This window comes from Accipiter gentilis, chromosome 19, assembly GCF_929443795.1.
Source record: "Accipiter gentilis chromosome 19, bAccGen1.1, whole genome shotgun sequence".
In the NCBI taxonomy this organism is placed as follows: Eukaryota; Metazoa; Chordata; class Aves; order Accipitriformes; family Accipitridae; genus Astur; species Astur gentilis.
Window position 1 is genome coordinate 19,477,791 of NC_064898.1, and position 21,188 is coordinate 19,498,978.

Below are 21,188 nucleotides of genomic sequence, written 5' to 3' on the forward strand. Positions count from 1 at the left end.
TAGGAAAATGATCTACATCCTGAAAAAATTGTTCAGTCCTACCACAGAAAAGGTACTAAGCCTATCAAAATTGCGATAAGAATTGACTGGAGACCTACAAAATGCAGCTTTGTACCCAGCCCACGCACATTGTCACGCACTCTGTACCCCCAGCTCCTGCTCTCTGCAGCATCCTGGAAGTGATGTCGAGTCTGACTGCAAACTGTGGGCCAAGAAGGATTCACAACTCGAGGAAGGCTTATTCTAAACTGGCTGTAGCCTGGTCCTAAGGTTTGAACACCCGTTTGCAGCTGTGGTGCATTAGGTGCTTTCCTAAGACACTTTATCTGTGCTCTCCTGGGGCACTTTATGTTTCAGTGTCTTTCAAAAGAAATTTGATAAGTTGTTCCGAAACTGTGACAGCCAGTCCAAACCAAAGCACAGTGAGCAAGAACGATTTGGAGATTGGCTTTGAAAGCCCACACCTAAACTGAACTAAAACATTCATGTGAACATGTCCTGCTTATCCCCAGGTGCAAAAATTAAATGGCATCATGCTGGCTTTTCCCAGTCCACAGGAAAGCCAGACATTTCTATTTCATTCTTCTCAAATCTTTCTCATATGGAACTGTACAAGATGGAGAAAAACAGATCTTTTATAGATATGGGGTTTTTTACTATAATAGAGAAGAGTTCTGCTGTGGATATTATAAACAAGCATATGGGTTACGGTCTGTGGATATTTGTTCTCTGCCCAGTAATTCTGTAGGAAGTCCTTAACTTCTATTAGATTTTTTCATTATTCTTCATTAAGAATTTAATCTGTAAAGCCAGTTCCACTGAACATTACTGGTGTCGTCATCATTAAATTCATCCATGCCACCTCTCCATCTCATGATGACCCTGTGTCAGGAAAGGTTCTTGACTGAAGACAGCACTCATGGGTGAATTTAAGAACATGTGTTTGAGTTCCAGCAAGAACAATAGGCACTAGTGCTCAAGTGAACAATGTGTTTAAGGTTACCCAGATCACACTTGTTGCAGGGATAGATTTAAAATACTTTTACTTTTTTTTTTTCTGAGAGACTACCTTTTAGCTTGTGTATTCAGCCTTCCTTTAAAACCACTCATAGGATCGCTGAGGTAAATAGGGGTACTTATATGCTTCAAGTTTGGCATGCCTAAGTACTTTGTGAAATGGGCTGAAAATTACTTTCAGACTTAACCATTTTTTTAACAGTGGCATTTTTGAAGACCATATTATGGTATATGAAAGAGCAAAAATTTTCTTTTGTCTCAGATTTTGAGAAGTTCCCCTTAACTACAGTCTTGAGGTACTGTGAGCTGACAGACTTGGCAGGTTGTATTTGCCCCTATATAGCAAAGTGAGGCAGTTAACATCTCAGGGAAATGTTTTCTCCAGCTGCAGGAAGTATATTAAAATTCTCACAACAGCTAATTCCCTCACAACTCTGTCGACAATTGCCAGCAGCTTCTGTGAAGAGCTAAGCAGCCTCATTACAAATCATCAGGTGAACTGAATGAGGTTCAATGTTTAAAGGAAGTCAGAATAATAATTCTATAAAACTGAAGCACAAAGCCCAGCGGAGAGTGTTCCTGTAAGAATTAAGTTATTACATTTTTAAGCAATCATATGCAATAAAACAGCTGAAATGTTGTTTCGTAATAAATACTATTGCTGAGGCAAAACTGATTTATTCTAATGGCTACTACTATTAACTGCATGGTTTGCAAGCTGTTAATTTTGAGGATGATTAATTGGTTAAACCAAATTTTGTGTGTTGCAATGTAATACACTTGTTCAATTTTCCACTTAATTTCAATTAATATGGGTTTTACATGTAGTCCACTGTTGCGGTTTTATGCCTATTATTTTTAATTAGGAAAAAGCAATACCTTGGTAGAACAGAACAAATGAGCAACACTGTGTGTTGTTTCCCTTTTTTTTTCCGTTACAGATATTTCAAGGTCATATCACTTTAACTATCCAAAATGCTAATCACTGCTCATGAGGTTGAATGGAACTGGGAGTGCCAGCTCCCACATGAAACAGAAGGGAAAAGGGGATCTCTCAGTCCCCTCATCCACTTAACTGACCTCTACACAATGATTTTCAGTTCAAATTATGTATCTTTACTATCCTTCCTAATGTTTTCAGTACTCCAAAATGGTTTAGTGATTAGAACTGTGTGGTGATATTCTTGTTCACCGCTGAAAAGGTGAGCTTGTAGATGCACCTATTTTATGATGGGAACGATCACCAGCTGGAGATTCTTACTCACCTCCACAAAAGGTGCCTAGACATCAGACTGGATGCTTGTCTCCTGGATGGATATTGTTAAACTAGGTGAGTGCCACCCTCAGAGTCATATATTAGTCTTCATTTCTTCCCGGAAAAAAATTGTCTGCACATCAGTCTTTTTGTGGCATAAATCACTTCTCACATTGGGCTGCCCCTGCAGCTCAGAGGGGCAGGCGTAAGCTCCATCCCTGCTGCTTGCCAATGCCTCACAGAGTGGACAGAGGGGGTTATCTGCATTCCCTTTGCTCCTGGCTGCCCACACACGGGACTCCCTAGCTGCTAGGGATTGCTGCTTGACTGATAAAAGGAGAGCAAGTGTTCTAGTAGAGCTCTTTATCCTCCCTCCAGAGCCAAATCTTTCCAGGTGTCTGACAAATTCCCGGCACCACTGATGCAGTTGCTTTATGTGCGACTCTTCTCATTTCCCCAGTATTAAAGATCTGGTGGCTGGAGTGTAGCTGGCAGCTTTGCTGATGACATATGAGGCAGAAAACCTCCAGCCTACTCTTCCTTAGCTGGACTGGTGCTGCCAACAGAGCAAATCTGTGTCATTAATAACACTGGGTTATAAAAAAAAGGCCTTCAGGGTGCTGCTGAATGAATTTTTATTGTGCATTTCACAGAAGCTTAAATAGGAAATAGAAATCCAGACATTATGTTTTAAAAGCCAAACAAAGTAAGCTCAACCAATTCTGGCTAAACAGAGTCATTGCCTAACCCACATCATCAAACCTTTCACATTTTAATGCATTCATTTGCATTGCATCATTATCTTCACAATTAGAGAGGAGCAAGAGACATAGAGATAGGAGAGTTATTAGTGCAGGAACTTTTGGTACAGTAAAGCAGTTGTGCCTAGGTCAGTCTGTTTGCACAGGATTGGTACCCATGTCTCTGAAACAAGTGTTGTCTACAAGGTCACTACAGAATAGACCCCATGTTAGCATTTACACCACAACAAAAGATTTCAGAGGATTTGGAGAGATTTCTACAGGCAGGGAGAAGTTCTGAGATTCCCCAAAACATTATATTCTAATGTTCATCACGCATGCTTTAAAAAAAAAACACATGGAAGAGAAATAGTCAAAAAATAACATATGTGAGGTGTGGAGCTGCACAGAGAAAGGCCTCAGCTGGATAGTAAGTATTTACGAGGAACCTCTTCTGTCATTCCTTTCTTCTTTTTTTTTTAAACATGGTCAATGCGTGTACCAATAAGAGCATCTGCTATGAGCTGTTTAAGACACTTAAACAGACTTTTTCCACTATTAGTACCCAACCCACCAATAGATGTCTGAAGAGCTGACGGTATTTCAGCCCCATGCACTAACCACCCGCTTTGCGATGCTCCCCGGCAGGCCAGATGACTCTGAGAACACAGCACGTGCAGGACTCCAAGATGGGCTTCGTAATCAACGCGATATACTCGATGGCGTACGGCCTCCACAACATGCAGATGTCGCTGTGCCCAGGCTACGTGGGCCTCTGTGATGCCATGAAGCCCATAGACGGTCGGAAGCTCCTGGAATCCCTCATGAAGACTAACTTTACTGGGGTCTCTGGGGACATGATCTTGTTTGATGAGAATGGTGACTCGCCAGGAAGGTAATGTTGACATTTGTCAAACTGTTTAATACCAGATGTGTTAACTGTACGCAATAGATGCACGCAGACTTGACATCAGAGCTAAGATCTCGTACTTTTATTTTCACATTTCCTGACTCCTTGTGCTTATTTTTCCAAAATAACTCTTCTTTTTCTAATCTGCATTTTTTTATGATGTTTAAGGTTAAAGATATGAGCTTTCAGGCATAGAATCTTCCTGCAAGAATTTGAGTTTTCATCTATAATATTTAAAGTTATTACTTCTCACTACAAACCATCAGACCTTCAATTTTATGTTCATAGACCATGGCAGCCACCACAGCATTGCTCTCTCTCTCTTTGGGTATTTAAATATATGTGTTTGAGAGATAAGCAATCATAGCAGACATAGTTCTTTTATTAAAAAGGTAAAATAACATCATAAGTATTGTATTGATTTGTCTGGGAGTTTTTTTCCACCAGAATTATTAAAAATCTGCCTCCATATCTTCCAAATAAAACCTTTCCACTTTCATAACAGAATAAGCTGTTGTCACACTGTGCTGCTATTAGCCAATTTGAATTTAAACAAAGCTTTTTTTCCTGATAACTTACATACATGTATATACAGACATCTATGAAATATAAGACAAGTTTTTCTTTTGCTATGGCATAAGTGCAGTATCCATATAAATGCACACTGGAAAGAGTAATGAGGATTTTTTTCTGGGTTTCTGCCTGCTGAACTCTCAGAAGATGAACAGCAAGTGTGGTAGCATTCAAAGTACATTTTTTCCCTATATTTCAGTGTGTAGATTCCTGCCTCATTCACTGCTTTTCCTCCAGTTTGATTGAGGCAGCCCTTTCTGTCTGCATTATTGGGAAGTTTTTAAACATCTTTGTGATAGCACCATATAAACAGATGACTAGAGGGAAAATTGTTCATCCTGTACACTCATTTGAATTTTGTCTTCTCCCACTAATGTGAACTGAAAGAAAAGCATTAATTTCTGAGTAGAAATGGGTAGGAAAAGGTAAATCCATCAGTCAGAATATTTTGACATTTCCAAAAATTTCTGCAATTTCAGAACTGATTTTTTTTTTTTTCCATTTTATTTGAAAAACCTGTAAAGTCAGCATTCTCTGCAAAAGAGAGCAGGACAGCCACCTACAAAGCCATCTGTTTGTGTCTCTGAAGACACAAATTTTCACTCTTCAGACTCAGACTCTAAGGAAGTGTGCTGTGAGCTGGTAAGAGAACTCAGAAACAAGCTGGCAGAAACCCAGGAAAATTTCAGATGGAAATTTATTTTCAGCACTGTTTTGGTGAGCAAGGCTGTTTTCCGCTAAACATTTCTATTTTTACAAATAGCTGAATTCTGAAGAAAAGTGCTCAGTCTGGATTTTTCTAACCAAATTCTTTTTAAAAGACTTGTCCCAGACTTGTTTTAAAGGATTTCTGTTTGCTTTTAATGGTGCTCAGATGCAGTGGACTGCATCCTACATTATTCCTATGTGCTTCACTCATTTTTTGCAGGAAGACTGCCATGAATAAATGATATGTGGCCTGCCACGAATAAATGATATATGGCATGACAACACCAATGACAATATCTGAATGTTGCAGAGAGACCTTTAACTTTAACTTTTCCTCATGCTGGCATCCTTAACAACAATGATTTAATTCCATTTGTGGCAAGGAATTTAACTGAATGTCTTGGGTCTTTTTAAATTAAATTCTAAGAAAGACAATGAAGGCGTTATATCATATGCAGTCCTTTGCTCAGTCACAGGAAGACATTAGTATTTCACTGAAGAGCATGGGGACATCACGTTGATTGTGCACCTCAGGGTAATACAACTTTAAGAAAGTCCAGCCTCACCGGATTTGTGTGTGATACAGTAGTCTACTCAAACTAACAGACTGTGTGTGGTGATAAAATGGTCCCAGAGTTTGTTTACTTTTGAAACATAGTTCTTCGTTCCCTCTTCTCCTACAATAATCATATTATTAAATCCAGTATATGTGTTTAAATTAGACAACATTGAGTCAAAATTTACTTTTTCATGGTTAAGAAGGCTTTATAGGAAGCTCCGTCTCTAACGCCCAGGTTTTGAGTAGTTTATAGTCTTTTGAGCACTGTCAAACAGTATTTGCAACAGCTGGGAGGTGGTACAGCCATACTGGAACAACTCATCTCCCCTGTTCACTTGCGTTGATAGCTGCATCTTCACTTTGTAAAACAGAAATTTAAATCCTCACAGCTGTACTGCGGTGGTGATGTTAAGCAGGAAATCAGAACATAAAAAGCCTTTCTGACCTAGATAGCTCAGGATTTTGATGTATAGCAGAAGGGGTTTGATATTATACAACAGCTGATTAATCCCACAAGATGCTTTGAATCCTGGCCCTACTCCAAAGTCCTTTATGTGTATGTTGAGCTTTAAGCAGATAGACACTCTAGTGGAGGGCTTGTTTTAGGTGAGACAGAAGACATGAAAAAAACAAATTTGTGTGGAAGGAACAGCCATGATTTCTCAGGAAGACAACAACTATCTGTAAATACTATCAAAACTCCAAAGAAGAAATTGAGAAGGCAAGAAAAACAAGATGCTGATGTTTTGGCTGTGCTACCAATAGAATATGGATTCTCAGCAACTTCACGGCAATTCTGTTTTGAAACAAGAGTTTTGCACTGTGATTAGGGCACTGCTGGAAATGTGCTACTGCACCATCTGGTCTCCCCTATCCTAAAGTGACAAACTGTCCCTGTGGTACCTCAAGGAAGCTCCAGGGAACCAGTGACTCATGAACCACCCCTATAGCAATGGACTTACTGAGTCTGGCCATTACTATCAGTCCACCAATGCTGTTCTCCACAGAGAAGACAGTCACAACATATTGAGACAATAGTTTATTTAGTTTGTTAGGTTTCTTTCCAATATTCCAGTTCCACATCCAGTATTGGGATTTATGCATGCAACTACTATTGGAGGGCTAATTGGTTTAGGTCCTGCGGCCTGTTAAGCACTGGCAGTACTTTCGTTCATCTGCCCATGAAATGCTGAATTGACAGCTTTAACAAAGCAGTACTTAGAGGAGTGTTACAATGTCCTGACAATCCTGAATAGACTCCACAGTGGCTTCTGGCCTAACTTTTTGGTTAGTGTGTTTAGTCCTTGAGCAGGCTGTTACTATGCCTGGGTACCTTAGAAAAAACCCTTGGTTTATTACTATGCATAAAAGTCTGTTTATTTGGGTTTGTGTGTGTGTGTTATCTGGATTCAATTAATTAATGTCAGTCTGGCATTCACCTCTCCAACTTTGATGAGGTCATTCTCAAAGCTTTGGACATTTCCGTCTTTATACAGGATGGAAAGTGAAATATTCCAAAATCCAGGTATATCATAATTTTTTCTTCCTAGCTGTGTCATTGCTCATTTCTTCTTCTTTTGGAAAAACTCAAGAATCATATGATATGGGTAATATCATATTGACCATTTAGTCAGGTTCCACTTTCATTTTCTTTCAGAGGTTCCTTGCAGTACTGATCCTGACCTGTGTGTGATTTTGGCATTGAATCCCTGCCATAGTTTCCCCATGGTGACAGTTAAACTCTGTTTCCTGATGCAAAGCATCCCGAGATCCATAGATAGAGACTATTATAGGTTTACTGTAATTTTTTGATGTCAGCATGGGAAAAATATTGATGATAGATATAGTATGGCTACTGCTTGTCAACCTTAAAAATGTTTCCTCAAAACTTTAGAGAGATACTTGGGTATCTTAGTTAAGAGATTGTTTGATTTAATGAGCTGGTTCTTATCCTTATCTGTACATTGGACTTCACAAATTACAATCTGACAATATCACTCTTAATCCAACCCTGTCCATACGCTTTGCCTTGGGGACTAATTTTGTGCCTGCTGCCAGGAAAAATTTGTCTCCTCATATATGAGCGAGGCAGGTTTTCTAGACCTATGATTCTGTTAATCTTCTCAGTCTGTATCGTTTGCTTATTTTCCATCCGTCAATTTCATGTTACTTAGTCAGATTACTGCAAAATCCACTTAGGAGGAGGTAGAGAAAAGCACGACATCATCAGTTCAGGAGCTGCCCAACTTTCCAAGCATGCCTTACAGAAAGGTGGCCTGGTGTTTGGCATGCCAGTAGGACGCTAGTGACTCCTACACTGTTGCTCCGCAAACTTTCTGTAAGTCTCTGTGGGAGCTAAAAAGAAAGGAGGAGGAAGAGGAACATGAACCTGAAAACTCTGATCAGTTCTAGCTCTGCTCTTAACACTTCTGTTCCCAGATAACGAGGTGATCTGACCCAAAAGAAGCCTAGGACTGAGGCATGAATACTCCTCTTCCATACCATACTGTACAAGGAATTAGATGTGTTCTAATCACTGAGGAATTATGTAAAAATGAAGGGGGTTGTATGAGTGGGAGAGAATACCATTTGCTGCTGCAATGCTGTAGAAGGAAAAAAAAAAAAAAAGGCAAGTGTCAACTTCATTCTTCAAATGCCTGGACTACAAGGTGCCTCTTGATAAGAAGATCTCCCTGAGGCCTCCAGCAAGTCCCACAGTCCTGGAGTTTGTGCCTGAAGAATGATGCCCGATTCCTCTCTGGGTGCCACACCAAATTGCATCTTGCAGTCTCACAGCACAGGGAGTTTCTTTTGATCCCACAGGCCTAGGTTGCTTCTACCTCACTTTAGGAGCTTAGCTGTCTTCAGGCTTCCTCTCTCAGCAGGGGATAAAGCACCTGCAAACAGTGAGGAGCACTTAGCATTGGGAATTGCCATTATAGGTTTAGATTTCTCTGCATCTGCTATAGAGGGAGGCTAGGACAGCTAGGGTTCCCTATGCAGTTAGCTTCGGTGCTGAAAGTTACCCAGGATGAACCCTGTCTGGCTCATTTCATTGTTTTCCTTAAGCTCAGTCACTTAACTCCAAAGTATTCAGAGAACTTTCGTGGTGATAGAAGAAAACAAATTAAAATGAAAAGGAAAAGAAAGTTTATGGTATTACAAAAAATATTGGGAGAGACTCAAGGGCAAGCATAGTGCTTGAAATTTTGCCACCTTTGTTTCAACAAGCTTGATTTCGACTGTAGAGTGTTCCTTTAATTTGAAACATTTTGTGCTGTTCTCCTCAACTCAGCTATCTCTCCTCTCTCTGTTTCCAAAGATATGAAATCATGAATTTTAAGAAAATGGGGAAGGACTACTTTGATTATATCAATGTTGGCAGCTGGGACAATGGTGAGCTGAAAATGGACGATGATGAAATATGGTCAGAGAAAAATAATATCATCAGATCTGTGTGCAGTGAACCCTGTGAAAAAGGCCAGATAAAGGTAAATATTTTCTCCATTTAATTCAGTCATGTAGAATGCATAGCCTTGAAATTTGAAAGCAAGTTTTTCTTGACTCTGACATGCAGACAGTATCCCACACCTTAATTAAATTGTACAGACTTATGTATTTAGTCCTTACTCATACCATAGTCATCTCACTGTTTTCATAAGTTGCCATTTTCTTCTACTCCTATATCTGTGAACTGCTGACTTTTTTATATTCCAAATGCTTTAGAACAGGTATTGTTTTGGGGTTTTTTTGCTGCATATTTTTACAGCATCTGATTCAGTGGAGTGCAAATCCCTGTCTGGGATTTGTCAGTACAATTGCAGGTAAATTATAAATACTAATTGCTACAATTTCAGTGCTAGACATAGACACCTAGATTGGAGCATTATTACTCAGACCTTAAGTCTGTTGTATCATCAGACAACATCAATAACTACCAGTACATAGAACTTCAGGAAATGCAGGTAAGATTTTTTTTTAATCATACCTGGTTTACTGCTTCTTTGTTTCCTAGGGTTTTTTTTATATATTTCTTTCCTCCCTTTCCATGTTGCAGTAAGTAAGAAGGGTAGATGAATCTGTCATATACTAATTGTACTGTATTATCCTTCAGCATCCCATGACACTTACTGCAGAACAGTTAAAATGCTGCAAGTCCTTATCTTACCTTGCAGTCATTTATATAAAAGCCGGTGGGTTGAGGGGATGGGCACAGACAACACAGTGGCTCAGACTGAAAAAAAGCAACTGTAATTTCTGACATGTCTTATTGGAAGCTGGATCGCTTTTCTCCTGTGTTAACATGGCATGCCTGCAAAACATGGAAGCAGCTTCAGTGAGGGGGTGATGGGAGGCTGACCATGCTCTGCAACACAAAGCAAATCTCTGCAGTCTGAGTTTTCCAGAGTTTTAGGACCCAGTCACCATGTTTTATTCACTAACAGGTCTTTGGCAGTCAGTAAGTGAGCTTCATCAGACCAAATGTGTATGTCTTCAGTGCAGGCATAGATAGTTATACCAGATTTCTGAACTTCCTTATAGACCATGGAAATAACTTAACATATTACTCTAGATCAGGAGTCATCTCATCCTCATGTAGGCTTTGAAAACAGTTGAGATGAATCTTGGTGTAGAAACACTTCTTTCTCTTCCCTGATGGTAAAAGGCACCCAGGTAGGACAGCTGGCTCAGATGAGAACACATCTTCTGCAGACACGTAAAGGAAGGTGGGGTGAGTTACTGCCACAGGAACTAAACAGGGGTCTGATGGTAGCCTGCTCCAGCCACAAAGTCACATATGGGAGAGGGCAGAGGTGGATAAACAGATAATAACTTCAGAATGGAGCGGCTCTGAGTTCCTTTATGATCTGTTGCCACAACACACGTAATGGGAAGTACCTTGTGATCTTCACTAACACAGTCTCCCTCCACCTTCTGCCCATGCTCTCAAGGGTTCTCCCGAGAGGATTCCTCACTATGAAGCCAATTCAACACACACTTAGACACGTGCTTGAAGTCCAGTGTCTGAAATGTTCTTTAGGCTCCTCATTAGGTTATTGATTATGAATCTCAAAGTTTACTTATAGTCCTTTATCTTCATGGTCTTCACAGATGATGGGGAGAGCTTGACCCTAGCAAGCTCTGTGGTGGTTTTCCTGCAGAGTTCTGTGGGACTGAGTTATTATGAAGGAATTCGAAACATTCAGTGTAATGATACCCAACATTCAGCAACGTTTGGTCCATTCATTTGAAGGACTTGATAAAATCCAAACACAACCCAACTCTATACATTTGAAATAGTGCAGATGTATGATTATTTAAATAAATACAGGTTCAAAGGATTGTCCAGATGACAAAGGGAAGGGAAAAGAATTTTTGTTTTAAAGAGAATTATTTTTGTTAAACGGGACCGAAAAGATTGTTTTACAGTTAAGAGCTAAGGCAAACAATTGTTCACGAAAGGAAAAATAAATGGATAAGGAAATAGCTGACTAAGCAATTTAATTAAAAAAAAAAAAGTCTGACCTGGTTCTGGGTAGTGAAGAACAATTATTTTGACTCCCAGAGAAGAATATATAATCCTTCTCTGGATTAACCTCCAGTTAGTTCTGGATAAGAAATGTTCAGTGTACCAGTTTTCTGACAGATTTGTCAAATTCCAGGTATTTTATAGAAGATGTTGATTTGGTGAAAAATTTAACAGAAAAGTGTAAATTAATTGTTTTCATAAAAAGCTTAGGTATTTTGATAACAACAAATGGTTTCTATTTTGCCATTTAATTTTCTTGAGTATTTTATATATTGTAAAATTATGGAATTTTATAATGCAACAAGTTTACCAAAATATGTGTCTAAAAATTAGTACAAGCTTTCTAAGAATTGATTTTCCCAGACACAAGAAATTTTGTCTTTTATTCAACTTTTCATTCAAGTTTAAAATTAAAGAAATCCCAAGATATGAATTCTTCTGGAGGACAGATATTCTGTTTTGCAAGTAGCTCTAGTCTCAACACTTACAGAGCAAATCACTTATGGTCCCATGGCCTTTCTGCCAGTTTAACTATTCAGGTGTGGCTTTTTTTCTTTTCATACTCTACAATTTTAAAAACAAAAACCCAAAATTGAAGTTTTCAAGTCCCCATATTGCTGATGAAAATGATATAATTTACACATTTTTCACTGCAGCGTTGCAAAGAGCAATCTAATTCTTTTTGATTACACTCCTTTACTTTTCACTTATTAAAATTGCAGTAAAGAAATTTGGTTTTGAAGCCACCTTCTAAATTCATCATTGGAAAAGCTACATAAGTCAACCTACTTCTTATGCAATAATTGGGAGTATTCGTTTATAAATTGTTTGGGAAGAGCAGAGAAACTGGGAATACTTTATTTCAAAAGAAAGACATATTGACAAGAAGCACAGATGTTTTCAGTGCCCAGAGATGATAAACAAGGATCTTGAAAAATCTGCATCTCAATCATGAGCGTGCAATAACATTTGCCAGTAAATTATAAAACGAGAAATCAGGTCATATGTTAAAATGGATAAAGATAACATTCTCACTCTTAAATGTTAATTAGAAATGCAGTAATTAAATAATTCTGGAAAAGACATGTTCAGTTTGATGCCTGGAAAAAATCACTGTTAACAAATCGCTTACAACTGGATGAAAAATAAGCACCCAAAAATCATTGTGTAATGAACCCTTAGGGAAATAACACTGTTGGTATGATTCCCTGTATGGACTACAATGGAGTGAATTATATGCCTTCAGTATCATGTGCTGCCTTTTGTAGGCACATTGCCATCTATGAAATTTTGAGGTTTGCTAATTCTAAGAGGGGAAAAAACATCTTATGGTCATCCCATACCTCCACTTATACTTCTGTGGGGTTGATGGTTTCTTTCTTCTGGTATGTACGTGATGGGAGAACTGAGAACTTGTGTCATATTTTGTATAACGAAACATATCATGAAAAGAAACTCCCTGGAAAATAAAATTTAAAAAAAACCTCTATCAAAAAGAGGTTAGAAAAATAAATTAGCAACTGCGGCAGCATGAATGTGTGTTTATGCTGCTAAACCAAATGTCAATTTTTGTCTCAGGTGATCCGTAAAGGAGAAGTAAGTTGCTGTTGGACCTGCACTCCTTGTAAAGAGAACGAATATGTATTTGATGAATACACATGCAAAGCCTGCCAGCTCGGCTCCTGGCCCAACGACGACCTCACAGGTAAATGAGTTGTGGCTGTGCTTATGTTGTCCATGAAAATGCTCATTTGCTGAGCTGAAGAAACAAATGCCAGATGCAAGTGAGTATGAGGACTGTTTCGGTCAGATCGAACCTGGGATTAAAGCTGAAATTTGAACTGAGGCTGGTATTTGTCTTGTCTCCTCAACCTGACCCAGGAATCCTTGGTGTAATTTAGCTGCTTTCTAAAGACCTGAGTTACTAGATCTAGAAATAAAAAAAAAATAGTCTTGGTTTTGTATTCAATCACGTCCTAACATCTAGCTGGTGGCGCAGATCTTGTCCTTCCCCAAACAGGTAGAGAAATTAAGTCCTTGTCAGAGAAATTATTAAGGGAGGTCAAATTTCAGAGTTTTATTTTCCTCCCAAGCAGGTACAGAAGAGTCATGCAATACTTTCGGTTTTTAATCTGAAAATGTTATGAACCAGTTGCTGTAGTTACTGCTGCTAAATGCATGAGTGCTCCAAACAGACATAGGTTTGCATTAGTCCTTCGATCCCCAGAAAGTCTGCCAGAAAACAGGGTTCATGTTCTCCTTTCCATGGCATAGATCTCTATGCTCTTGCAGAATACCAGTTTGGCTACTTTAGAGATAAATTACTCCAACACTTGCATCCCACAGCTTGTCTTCTTTTTGACTAATAAACAGAATTCAAGTATTCTAATGCTCAGAGCACACACCACTTCAAAATGCTGTTCAGGGATCAGGTTATTGTACCAGGCTCTGTATAGCCAAGGGAAGAAGACACAGGTTTTTTTCCAGAAGAGCTCACAGACTTGGTTTGCTTATAATTTCTATGGATAAGGGGAGAAATTTTTGAGGTGAAAGAGAGGGAAGACAATGAAAAACCAGTTTGCTGGATGAGGAAGAGCGTCAGGCAAGGCTTGGCCTATAGACAGATTTTTGTATATAAAGTTAATCCTTTCCTGGTAAGGAATGTTGCATTGCTGTAATATATGAGCTAGCTTACCTAATTATTGCAAAAATATCATTTAGCCATGAAGCTGATGGGGTATTTTTCAGAAAATGTCAAACATGAAACTTCCCTTGAGAAAAAAACTTTTAACTGAGAAAACTGAAAGAGCAATAAAATGGGTTTGCAAGTGCTCCTCCAGCTCTGCTCCCCCAGCCCTCAGCAATCAGCCAGCAAAGCCTTCTCATCTCAGGGAAAGCTTTCTTGTGCCAGGACAATGGAGAAGGGGAGAAAAAGACACCCGGCCCCATGTGTCCCACAGAGCAGAGTACTGAGGGTGTGGTATAAAATGAGGTTCACATCCCAGCTGGGCCATCCAGAAGCCTCCAAAACCCACATTGGAGGGACCAGCCCATCACACCAGGCTGGTCAGTTTATGGAGGTCAACTAGTGCAAATGGTCAACTCTTCAACCAGTGGAGGTCTTGTTTGAGCTGTGCCAGATCCCAGTGCACATCTCTGTTTCACCGGGCACCTAGACTTTACCCAACGTAGATCAGCTGGAAAAGAAGCTGCTACAAGTCAGTTAGGAGGGAACTTGCTCCAAGTTCCTCATCCAATCAAAACATAACCCACTTCTGAAACCCCAGTGATGGGAACTGCCCATTGCACTGGTGAAGTTTGAGTATTCAGCCTGTAAGCACCATATGTAAGGCAAAGTGGAGCAAACAGCCGCCAGATCGGCCTTCAGGCTCCGTGCTTTCAGCTGGGTCCCCAGGGCGTGCAGATCTCCATGCCTCCATGAGGCACCAGTCTGGGCTTGTGGAAGGATTTACCCTCTGAAGGTCTTACTTTGCCCTCAGGATGGAAGAGCAGGATGTGGTGGCAGCTTGAAAGCTCTTACAGGATGAGTCAGTGATTTCCCATCCAGCTCTGATTGTTTTAAAAGACAGTAGTTGTCTCTTTAGTCAAGCCAACTGCTTTGTGCATTACATGAGCTGCTACATTTCACAAACCATTCATCTGGCTTTAGACATGCATTTTATGCCTTTATAGGGACTGAAGTCAATAGGCACACAAAACAACCCCTTGACATCTGTGCCAAGTAATGTTCCTCGGGAGATCTAAACCTTGTTCCTCAGCCCGGCACAAATTCAGCAGGAAGTATTTGGAAATGGAACCCCCTCTTTGCCTCCATGAACACAGCTGATAAAATATGCATTCCTGTTAATAGGACACCCATCACCATAGCTTCACGGCTCCGTAGTCCCCACCTAACTTATTATTCACACGGTGGCTGGATCTTGTCTTCTTTAGCTTTGTGTCAAAACCAGATTTTAAAAAGCCTATTCAAGCTTATCCATACAATATATTGAGCTGTATTTTTAAAAATCATATTTATAGTCCCAACTTTTGCAGCTAGTAAAAAACTGCCTCTCAATCTTGTTTACAACATAAGATTTAGTAATAAACGTGAATAAAAAGTAAGGAGAGGGAGATGTACTTTGTATTCTGGCAAGGAAATTTCCCTTCAGTTTTATAAAGTGTACACCAATCTCCTTGAAATGTCCCTACATCTGATACTGCAGCAGTCTATGTCTCTGCTGCTTGATAAAGCCATGTCTTAGGTAATGTCAGCTCCACAAGGCTACACATATAAAAAGCTCATTGGAATAAGTCTTCCTTGCATGATCACCTTCAGATGAGAGTCCTGTGAATATATCAGCCATGCACCTTTCAACGTGGAGCTGCACCTCACTGTTTGCCAGAGATCTGAACTTGGATAAAACCATTTTTGGAATCCTTTCTTGGCTTACACAAGAAAACATTGCTTCATCTTTCTTATGCTCAATGACAAGCATCAGTTTTGTGCCACAAACTTCACTATATAAAAGGTGTAATGGCAGGGATGTTGCTCACAGAAAGGAAGAGAGATTAATCCTTTTTTTCAGTCACCTGTGGAATATCAGAATTCAGATGCAGGAGGGAGAAGACAGAAGGGATGCAATATGTGTAGGAAAACGAAGTTATTCTCAGAACAGGAAAAGACATTGGAGTTCTGAAGTACAGAAAGGTACAGGAAGTCCAAAGGTAGTGGGAAAGACAAGTGGGAGGAAGAGTTTCTCTTGATTAAATCAGTTACTGGAAAATATCTCCATCTAGAAGTGAAGCTGAGGCAAGAAAGGGAATGTTTAGCCACCCATATTTTATTTCCTCACAAATTTCAGTTTCATTGCTTATGCATGCAACACTCCCCAGGGACCAGGCTCCTCTTTGGACAAAAAACTAGTCATTCTCTTCCTTTTCTCCAAATTTATCTGTACCATCCTGACATGCACACCAAGTCATTTTTTTCCTCCTGTTTTAGTATCAAGATGTGCTTTGCAATCTGCACTCCCCTTCTTCCCCATGCATTGTGTTTGTAACATTACAGCACCACTTCACACAGTAGTATGGCCAGTGTGCCTGAGCCACATACTCAATTAGAGCAGAAGAAACTCATGGGTTTAAGTCCAGAAGTATTTGCCAGCCCCTCCACTATCCCTCAAAGACCTTCTTTACATTATATTCACAGTGGAGGGAAGAGAAATAGATGCCAGACATGTTTAGATACAAATGAAGGGATTTTCTTAACACTGAGGACCAAACCTAAACAAAATTAATTTTTTAGTATCTTGATGAGAATGGCTTTTTGGTACTCCAAAAACCCAAGTGACTTTGAGGACATGACCTTCTGCATTCAAAAAAGGGTGTATTGGAAAGCCAGTTAAGTTTAGTTCAGCATCTCAGAGCTTTTTCAGTGAATGTAGGAACATCTTGGTCCAGTTATCACTAGTGTTTGTTTAAGGACATTTCTGAGGTGGGAAAGAGGCAATTATTCTCTTTTACTGTGATTCAGGGACAGCACACAACAATAACAGAAACCAAGTTTTGTCTGGTGACCTCGGGGACTGCAAGGAAAGTAGATGATATTAATTTCAGTGGTACCTGGATTGTCTTCAGGCTGTATTGACATTTTTCTCATTCTCTGTGTACTCCAAATACGCTGGCTATTTGATTTTCTTAATTGGATTCCTATGAAAATAGGAGCTGAAATATTTTGAGATGTTTTCTTTGCTGTTCAAGGATAAGACTAAATATCAGAAATATATATTTTTACTATAGTTACAAAAATGCTTTCACCAAGTAAGGTACAGTAAACCCAGGATAGCAGCGTCATGATCTTGTCTGCCTGTCTGAAAGCACCAGCTAAGAGCTGGATTATCCAAACAACCCTTGAATGGAAAGGGCTGAAAAAAGGCCACCCCACCTCTAAGTGACACAACAGCCGTTTCAAAAACCTCTGACAAGACGGATGCTATATCCCATTTGGCTTGTACCGATCTGGATTTCTCCCTGAGAAGCGAGGACGACTGGCTCCCTCATCCTGAGGTCCTTGCTCGTACAGTCAGCCAGAGCTGCAGAGAACGGACAGTACTGGGAGCCGCTGCTGTCTTGGCTTTGGGCACCCTCTCGTGCAAACCACCCGCGGGGCCAAGGGCAGGGGCGATGCTCGGCATCGCATCTCGGCAGATCGCCACAAGAGCTTCGTTGGCTCTTCCTGCAGCGCGCTGATTCGGGCTGTGGCAGAAGCTACGGGGGTCTGAGGCTCGGGTGTCTCGTAAGACTGGATTCTGCCCCCCAACACACACCCTCCAAGCAAAAAAAAAATCATTCAGCTCTTGCCCGAAATATTTTCAAATGGTAACTGCTTGCTGCCATCAAACTGCTTTCTTGTATTGTTGCTTGCAGTAAAGTTACAGGCATTGGTAATTTCAGCAATTGCCTGACAGTTGTCAGCACGAGGCAGAACACAGTTTAGCCTGTGCTGACATTGATTTTGCTGCTGAAACATTACTAGGATCTCGCTTTTGACCATAGCTGGTAAGGCTGTAATTCAGACCGAGGGTAGAAGGAAGACACAATTTTTATCTGGTTGTTTTTAGCACTATTCAGGCACATCAGCAGAGGTGATGTCCAGTTTTTACCCTGATTTTCTGTGCCCTGTATGGCTCTTTCCTTTTTATTTCTTATTCCAAATGAAATGGAACCATTTCCATAAGTCACTCTCACACCAGCCTCTTGGAGAAAGCAGATGAGGTTGAGTTAAGGGTTCAGGTGGCAATATTATGACTAGGATTTTTGGCTGCCATTTTCTTCCCTCCCTTGTTGCTGGGTTTGTGGACTTTTCTTCCCTCAGTTGGTTGTTCCAGGTAAGGTGTGGACTTTAGCTTCCAGTCCATTTACAACCCAAGACTCCAGCATGAGCCACACATTGCTTCAGGCTCAAGTGAACTAGTTCAAGAACACCGAGCTTGACAAACAGCTTTTGGAGGCTCCTGGGCTGGATGAAGGGGGACTTGCCAACAAAGCCAAAGGGATCCACTTGTAATTGTGTCTTACATTATGGAAAGTTTGCTGAACATGATATATTCTGAACAAAACATTTACAACACACAAAGCCAGCATTTTTTAGTGAAACCTAAATCAAAACTTCACACTAACTTAAGGATGGACCTGATTGCTGCTATTCATCAGTTGTTTGAGTCATTCTGCACGTTTGTGTAATTAAGGAATAATTCTCCATGTGGTTAGAGAGTAACTTTAATGTATTATTTTAAGATTCATGGCCTTGCCTTTTGCTGCAATGCACAGCTAAGTTAGTATATTTGAGTTACTAGGGACTTAGGCTCCTGAGCTACAGACACCCCATCTTTCATGGTTTAAGACGTGACCTATCCCAACTCCTGTCCCGCAGAAGGGGCAGAATAAACACATGCACAGCCCTCAGCTGTATCCATTGACTGTGCAAACCTGCCCTTGCTGATGGTTTCAGTAAATGTGCCAGCCTGGGAGTGGCAGCAGCTAAGAAGCCAGCACATGGTCACCTCTACATGCCCTGCTATTGTAGCAACTATAAAAAGTCCCACCAGAACAGGGAAAAGAAGTGGTGACCATAATAGTTTGCCATAGCACCAGAACTTATTACTGAAATGTTAAAGATGTGCTCTCTCGCTTCAGTTGGTCCACATTCCATGTGGAGTTCAGGGGGCTAATTTGTCACCCAGGGCTTTGGAGAGTAATTCTCACTTTTGCCTTGTCAGTTTGGGTAACAAGTTGGGGGTTTATTAAAAAAAAAAAAAAAAAAAAAAAAAATTATAAAAGTTACCCTGCCATCTTCATATAGATTTTTATTCTGGCTCCTATAGTTTTGCATCTCAGCTCTCCATATGTGAATACCCAAATAATTACTCAAGATAGCCTTTCTCCCATCTTTTGGGATTATAAATAGGAAACATTCAGAAACATTAATATAAAATATCTAAGAGCATCACATCAGTACGCTTTGAATAATGTGTGCCAAATCCTGTGCGGAGGCTCTCATTCACAGCTACAACGTGTCTAGGTTGTTTAGGTTTTAGCCTTGGTGTTTGGACTTCTTCTATCCTTGGAAGGGTCTGGGAAAAGTTACCAAGAAAACCAAGTCTTTTGTCAGTGGCTTGAACTCACTGCTTAGGCTGCCAAACCCCACTGAAAAATATTTAGGACTTACTAAACCAGCAGTAATTTTCTGCCGGTTTTAGTCTCCACGTGCAGATTCACTGAGCTTTAGCTCATGATGTTGACTTAAGAGACTTCACTGAATTCCCTTCACTTTCCAGAGTGCATCCTATTCACAAGCCTTAGTCTGTCATGTTTACCCTTTGGAACTAGTTTAATTATATATTTTATATTGCCTACCATGAAAGGGATTTTCACTGCTAAGCTAATACATGCTGAAGGCATGGTAAGGTCTCTTAGGTGTCAAGGCTATAATAACAAATTAAAACAGAGTCAAGATCAAATCTCCAGAAAATATGGACTATAATACAGTGCTCCCTATCTGTGAACTCTTCTCTCTGATGAACTAATTTTAACGCCATATAAAAGAGAAATAAGTGACAAGTTTACCTCTACAGAGAGAGCACAGGGTATTAATAGACCTATGGCAGCGATCAGGCCTTCAAGAGCTTCTCCTCTCTGTGTTTATGGTGCAATTTAGCCCATCCCTGAAGTAGCTAGATGTTTTTCCAAAATATCAGAACCTTTTTTTTCCCCTAGAAGATCCTTATACATCCTTATGTGTAAATTGTTGGTGATTTTTGATGCTCCTTTCAGAAAACCTTTCCCTAGCGTGTCAAATGGGACTCTGGTTTTTTATATCTGCTTGTCTTGCTATTCACATGCGTATCTAGTACCTTGCTCCCACTTGCTACATTTCTGGCCAGAAGAACATAGAGGCAGTTTATGTCAGTTTTACTGGGGCTCTGGTCCCAGAAGCAGTGCACTCTTGAGCAGAGTAGAACAACTCTACACCAGCTCCAAAACGGACTGGCTCCTATCAGCCTTTCCACAAGCCAAGGACTGCCTCAGCACACTGCAGGGACCACAAGACAAGGCTGCTGGCTCTGTTCCGCATGGATTTTCTGAGCCAGCTAGGAGAGAAGACTTTCCAGGTGCTTGGATATGGTGATGAAGTGGAAGAGGTGGGCTGTGGGGCAGGATCTTGTCCAAATGACAGTTGAGCATGCACATATTTAGGGGACAGGAATGAGTTCTTCTTGTGTTACCATTTCTCAGCTTTTGCCTTGGTGTAATCCTGGCCATCAACCTAACCTGGACAGTGCTGGTTTCCCATATTTCTTTTACTTGATCTAGTTGTCCCTTTCTGCAAAGTGCCATTGTCAGAAACCATTAGCTGCAAAGCTATTATATGAAAACCTCACCAATCATTTCTTTATGAAGACTAGCCAGTCCTTAAATCTTGACTGAGGAATAAATCATTGCACAGTTTAGCATTCTCCTTGTAAAGTATACGCAGTGATGGGGGGAAAAATGGGACAAGTTTTCAACTCTTTTCTCAGGTATTTTATTAAGAGAATGTAAAAAGAGTAATAAAGCAAGGAAGGCATGAAATAGTCTGAAACTAATGAGAAATGCTTGGTTATGATTCACCTCTGCTGCAACATTAGAACTGAGCAAAATTCAGCCCCTCTATCATTGTCTGCATGTAAAGGCCAGCTGTCAGATAAAGACCTTTTCTCTTCAAATTTCCTGTCCAAGGATATATAGTAGTATTAGAAGCTGGTAACAATTTGTTTCCCCAAAACATTAATTAGATTTTGGTAAAATCAGAAATACATTTAGAGGTCCCTTACTCATAAAACTTATTGGGGAAG

At 40.1% G+C, this 21,188-nt stretch overlaps 2 protein-coding genes across 5 annotated transcripts in view; one reads left to right on the forward strand and one right to left on the reverse strand.

Annotated features, from left to right (window-relative positions):
* GRM5 (glutamate metabotropic receptor 5) overlaps nt 1-21,188 on the forward strand; it is a 273,845-nt gene that overhangs the window by 223,098 nt on the left and 29,559 nt on the right. For all 4 annotated transcript variants that reach the window (XM_049823415.1, XM_049823414.1, XM_049823418.1 and 1 more), the window contains 3 exons: nt 3,661-3,907; nt 9,085-9,253; nt 12,871-12,997. In XM_049823415.1, the coding sequence (XP_049679372.1) occupies nt 3,661-3,907; nt 9,085-9,253; nt 12,871-12,997 (543 nt within the window). The remainder of the gene's footprint in view (nt 1-3,660; nt 3,908-9,084; nt 9,254-12,870; nt 12,998-21,188) is intronic.
* Nucleotides 1-21,188, reverse strand: part of PRSS23 (serine protease 23) — an 898,595-nt gene that overhangs the window by 159,262 nt on the left and 718,145 nt on the right. The gene's annotated exons all lie outside the window — the stretch shown is intronic.